General features: G+C 45.1%; 1 protein-coding gene across 3 annotated transcripts in view; it reads right to left on the bottom strand.

Annotated features, from left to right (window-relative positions):
• Positions 1 to 243: 243 nt before the first annotated feature.
• Positions 244 to 6,150, bottom strand: part of AXIN1 (axin 1) — a 221,098-nt gene continuing 215,191 nt past the window's right edge. For all 3 annotated transcript variants that reach the window (XM_082260004.1, XM_082260003.1, XM_082260005.1), the window contains 2 exons: positions 4,166 to 4,333; positions 244 to 1,151 (listed from right to left, as the gene is read on the bottom strand). In XM_082260004.1, coding sequence (XP_082116130.1) covers positions 1,025 to 1,151; positions 4,166 to 4,333 — 295 coding nt within the window. In that variant the 3' untranslated portion in view covers positions 244 to 1,024. The remainder of the gene's footprint in view (positions 1,152 to 4,165; positions 4,334 to 6,150) is intronic.

The raw sequence follows: 6,150 nt of genomic DNA, 5'->3' as shown, positions 1-6,150 counted from the left end.
TCTCCCAATGTTGCCATGGACAGCCACTTGATATTGTCACACTTCATTCACAATAAGAGTAATGGGGAAATCCACCACTAAGTGGGAGAAACCTTTTTAACAATCTTGTAACAAGGCACAGGTAAAAGAAAAAAAACCTACCATCACCGTTGGTGTACAAGAAATACCCCAACCTCTTGAGACCCACTAAAACATTGATTCTACATGGAGTGGACATGTAGAAAACTGTTAGCCACCATTTTTTTTCTGCTCACAAACTGCGCCAATACTGCTTGTAGAAATAGCTTTACGGGAGCTTTTAAAAATAAATCTAGAAAACAAGGTTTTTCCACAATTATATTTCTTTTCTTTCAAAAAAGGTCCACATAGCAATTAGTATGAAAATGTTCTTTAAAATAAACCAGGCGCCCATACAGAAAAGTACCAATGCAGCCTCCTGCCAGGCCGAGCGTGCACAACACTTAAAGCAAATCTTAGTGTTTTGGAACCGTATTGGAAAAAAACTCAAGTGGGAATAATAAACATTGGAAATGACTCTGAAATTAAAAAAAAAAAAAAGCATCAGCAAACAATGGGGAGGGGGGTGAAGGGGGACTCGTTTGCATTCGGCAGATCAACCTTTTGTGATGGCTGAAGCTTTTTCGGTGACCGCAGCACCATAGCGTTTAAAATTTACATAAGAGCACTGACTTCGGAAAATTTAATTCCCGTTTTTTTTTTTTTTTTTTTTAAATTTCAATGTATCAAAAATATGCAGCTCTCATAAACAAGGTTCTATAACAACCTCTAGCTTTAACTGTACACTGCTACATTACATGGACTGCAGCCCCTAAGAGGACACTGCGGACTGCTTCAACAGGTTCTCCTGAACAGACTCAAGATCGCCTGTGCGGGGATTAACCTTCCGCAAACAGGTACCGCATATATGACAGCGAGGGGCTGTTGTGACATTGTCTATCCTCCAGCATTTTGTTAAAAATCTTCAAGTCTGCTTGCACACAGCATATTTGCGTTGTCGGATGGCCTAGTCTATCTTTTCCACCTTGCCGATAATTTTCTCTTCGTAGATGGGCAGAATAGTGTCCTCGTCTCGCACCTCTTCAAAAACCACTCCGCAATCAAATTCGTCACTTACTTTCTTAAAGTAATACCTAAAAGAAGAAAAGGAAGCCTGTTACTGAAAATGTGTTAATAGTATAAAACACAACAATGCAGGCCATTTAGGGGTGGGGGCTTGGGTGCAATAATAAGCCACCCTGGACTCACAGGAGAATGCGTAGGAAACAGCATCAACTCAGTACATGGCTGTCTCTTCAGCATTCTGCCCTCCTCATTCAGTACATGGCTGTCCATACAGCATTCTGGACCCTCTCTCAGTACATGGCTGTCTCTGCAGCATTCTTCCCCCGCTCTCTCAGTACATGGCTGTCTCTGCAGCATTCTGGACCCACCCTCTTAGTACATGGCTGTGTCTGCAGCATTCTGGACCCGCCCTCTTAGTACATGGCTGTCTCTGCAGCATTCTGGAGCCGCCCTCTTAGTACATGGCTGTCTCTGCAGCATTCTGGACCCGCCCTCTTAGTACATGGCAGTCTCTGCAGCATTCTGGAGCCGCCCTCTTAATACATGGCTGTCTCTGCAGCATTCTGGACCCGCCCTCTAAGTACATGGCTGTCTCTGCAGCATTCTGGACCCGCCCTCTTAGTACATGGCTGTCTCTGCAGCATTCTGGACCCGCCCTCTTAGTACATGGCTGTCTGCAGCATTCTGAAACCGTCCTCCTAGTACATGGCTGTCTCTGCAGCATTCTTGACCCTCTCTCAGTACATTGCTGTCTCTGCAGTATTCTTCCCCTGTTCATGTAGTACATGGCTGTCTCTGCAGCATTCTGGACCCAACCTCTTAGTATATGGCTGTCTCTGCAGCATTCTTGACCCTCTCTAAGTACATTGCTGTCTCTGCAGTATTCTTCCCCTGTTCATTTAGTATATGGCTGTCTCTGCAGCATTCTGGACCTGCCCTCTTAGTACATGGCTGTCTCTGCAGCATTCTGGACCCGCCCTCTTAGTACATGGCTGTCTCTGCAGCATTCTGGACCCGCCCAATCAACATATAGTGCTGTATCTGCAGCATTCTGGACCTGCCCACTCAGTACATGGAGCGGTCCCTGTAACTTCTGGACCGCCCACTCAGTACATGGAGCTCTCTGTAGCATTCTGGACCCGCCCACTCAGGACATGGAGCTGTCTCTGTAGCATTCTGGACCCACCTACTCAATACATGGAGCTGTCTCTGTAGCATTCTGGACCCACCTACTCAATACATGGAGCTGTCTCTGCAGCATTCTGAACCCGCCAACTCAGTACATGGAGCTGCCCCTGTAGCATTCTGGATCCGCCCACTCACGACATGGAGCTGTCTCTGTAGCATTCTGGACCCGCTAACTCAGTACATGGAGCTGTCTCTGTAGCATTCTGTACCCGCCGACTCAGTACATGGAGCTGTCTCTGCAGCATTCTGGACCCGCCAACTCAGTACATGGAGCTGTCTCTGCAGCATTCTGAACCCGCCAACTCAGTACATGGAGCTGTCTCTGCAGCATTCTGGATCCGCCCACTCGGATTATGGAGCTGTCGCTGTAGCATTCTGGACCCGCCGACTCAGGACATGGCGCTGTCTCTGTAGCATTCTGGACCCGCTCACTCAGTACATGGAGCTGTCTCTGCAGCATTCTGGATCCACCCACTCAGCACATAGCATTGTTCTTTGCAGCATTCAGGACCTGCTCACATTCCCAGAAGAGGACCCATGAGATCATGTGACTGGACCAAAAGTTTTATGTATAGAATGATTTAAAAAAAATACTGGGGGTCCTGGGGACTGAGGAAGGGGTGTTTTGGTGAAATTGGGTTTTTTATGGAAACTTGTCAGAAATATGTCGATATCACAGATATGATAGCATTTTTCATATTCTTCTTTTGGCAAAGTTACTTTGCATTATAGAGTGCAAGAAAAATGAATAACCTAGGAACATGTACTTAGGATACAGTCCAGCCTGTCTTGGCCAGGGTTCTGTGGAACTCTAGGGTTCCTCCTGAAGTTGCAAGGGGCTCCTTTAGCAGACTGATCGCCCACCTACACTGATCATCAATGACAACTGGGCAATTTTCCAGTAACCAACAATGTAAGGGAACACTTCTATGCTGACAACTCGAGTACAGAACTATTTTTTTTTTTTTTTTGCAATTAATTTAATTTCAAGATTAAAGCAGAACTACACTGCATCTGAGCACTACAACCAAAAACGCTATTAAATCATTTTTAATATTTTACACAAACTCCCCTATCCATCTACGTCTCCATGCTTTATTTTGTTGAGAAATCACATTGAAAAACAACACCCTAGCATTTCTGGCTTTGGCCATCTTGAGTAAGGGCAAATGATTCAAGTAGCATTTACTTCCAGGAATCCATCTGCTCTTAGCTCAGCCATGCAGCATGTTTAGCTAAGAAACCCTCTCCTCCTGAAGACTCCTGGGATGTATGACATAATTTATCTAGGCATGGGAACCGGGAAGTAACTGAAGTGTAAAAAAAAAAAAAAAAATTATAAAGCTTAAAACAAGTAAATATAATATACTTTCATATTTACTCATGCTAGCAGGATAAAGATTCAAAATATTTAACGTTGTTTGAGAGGGTGAAGTTCCACTTTAATGAAAATTGTTTTGCTGTAAAAAAAAACAAACAAACCGGGCATGTTAAGGCCCCGTTCACATAGGGGCGATCCGACTTCGGGAGGCGACCTCGGAGCGGCCGCCACGGACTTCATAACATTGAAGTCTATGGCGGTCGCCTCCAGTTCGCCCCAAAGAAGCTCCGGACCCTTTTTCTAAGTCGCAGCGACTTGTGTCGCTCCTATTAGAACGGGTCCGCAGCTTCCCTATGGGAGGCGACCTACGGCGACCTGTGAGGCGACCAGGTCGCCTCAGTGTGAACCGGGACTAAAAATAAAATTAACTGCCTTGGGTGTCAAATACAATAAGTCCTCCATTCATCAGCCAGGGTTCCTGGAGACTTAAAAAATATTTCAAGGGTTCCCCTGAGATATAAAGGTGGAGAAAGGCTGGTATAGAGACTGTTTTCCCTGGTAGGCAGAGTTTACCTGTAATTTCCTTTCTTTGTAAGCAGCTCCTTGAATTGTCCCAGGCTCACTACACGGCCTTTCACCATGGTCCTGTAGGGAATAGGCTCTCCACAGAAGTAGTACGCCACCACAATGTTGTCGCAGGGCTGGGAGGATCCACTTCCTCCTTTCTTTTGAGGTTTTAACCTAGTAAGAAAAAACATTTAAAATATTATTTAGAATGCAACATTCGACACACATACATCTAGCAAGCTGCTTAGAGAGGAAAAGCAGGAGTGTGAAAGTGTGAACTTTTTTCATTGTGCACTTCTTTAGCCTTCAGCCTAAATGTCCCTGGAAATGCCTGGGAATATTCCCTTTGCGTGAAAAGGTTCCCCTTCTCTGTCCAACTGTTCCCTGACTGCTGAACTTCACTGACAAACGCCAACGGAAAGCAGGTCTGTTGTCAGGGAAGAGCTTTCCATTGAATTCAGGGATAACTTATGTGGAAAATGACTAGAATTTCAATCCTTAAAGATAACCTGTCAGAGAAATGTCAAGGTTGCTACTCCTGAAAATGCTAATTTCCTTGTTGTCCTGCTAATATTCTGTTTTTAATGCTTCCTTGTTGGGTAAAAATACGCTAATCAGAAGAGAGTCAAGTTGAGAACTCCTCGCCGGAATACTTGTTTTGGGTCAGAGACTTGGAAAATACCAAGGCCAGAGAGCATGTATGACAGCCAGGTATTTACCATTTAAAACACAAGTAAAGTCACTAAATCAAAAGCATGGTACAACATGTAAAAAATGGATTTTTGTAAGAACTTACCGTAAAATCCTTTTCTCTTAAGCTCATTGACAGACGTAGTCTTCTTGATTCTCAAGAGCTGGGTTATGTTGTCTCCGCAGGAGTAGGACTAGGCAGAATGGCAAAACGTTCTGGCTCCACCCTAGGGGGCAGTCCCTGAGGGTATATCCTCCCTCTCTCTGCTACAGGGAATCAGTTCTGTTTAAAGCAGTACAGAGAATTTAACCCAACCCAACTCAATGATAGAGGGGCGGGTACTACGTCTGTCAATGAGCTTAAGAGAAAAGGATTTTACGGTAAGTTCTTACAAAAATCCATTTTTCTCTATCGCTCATTGACAGACGTAGTCTTCTTGATTCTCAAGAGCTGGGACATCCAGAAGCAGTGCCACAAATGAGGGGTGGGATTGACAAAATCAAATCCAATCTAGAAGGCCCAACCGGTGCCAAACTAGAAGTTTTAAAGGCTCATTATAAACAAAGAATGAGGCTAAAGAAAAATTTTTCCAACGGAAAAAAACCCTCGAGGTAGACCACTGGTCTCCTCAAATTGCGGCCTGCAAAACCTTGCGGCCAAATGAGGCATCAGACGATGCCATTACATCAACTTTATAATGTTTAGAGAAGGTATGCACCGACGACCAGGTAGCCGCCTTGCACACCTGGACCACTGACGCCTGATGGCGAAAGGCCCATGACGCACTAAGTGCCCGAGTGGAGTGCGCCTTAACAGGGAACGGGGGCTCCCGACCCTTAATAGAATAAGCCTGCACTACCGTCTGTCTGATCCATCTGGAAATGGTCGTGGCAGATGCAGGCAACCCCTTTTTGGGTCCATCTGGGATCACAAAAAGTGAATCCGTCTTGCGAAACGAGTCTGTCGTTTTCAAGTATACCCTGATCGCCCGGACCACATCCAAGGAGTGCAAAGCAAATTCCCGAGGATGACTGGGCTTAGGACACAGGGAAGGTAATACAATTTCTTCATTCAGATGAAATTCTGAAACCACTTTTGGTAGGAAGGATGGATTCGGACGAAGAACCACCTTATCTCTATGAACCACCAGATATGGTGAACGACAAGATAATGCGGCCAGTTCTGACACCCTGCGTGCAGAAGTAATAGCCACCAAGAAGGCCACCTTCTGGGACAACGTGGGTAGAGGAATCTCCCTAATATCTTCAAAGGGAGGTTTCTGAAGAACCGACAACACTAA

The sequence above is a fragment of the Pelophylax lessonae genome, assembly GCF_965119305.1.
Source record: "Pelophylax lessonae genome assembly, chromosome: 6".
NCBI lineage: Eukaryota > Metazoa > Chordata > Amphibia > Anura > Ranidae > Pelophylax > Pelophylax lessonae.
This window is presented reverse-complemented; position numbering and strand designations above follow the sequence as displayed.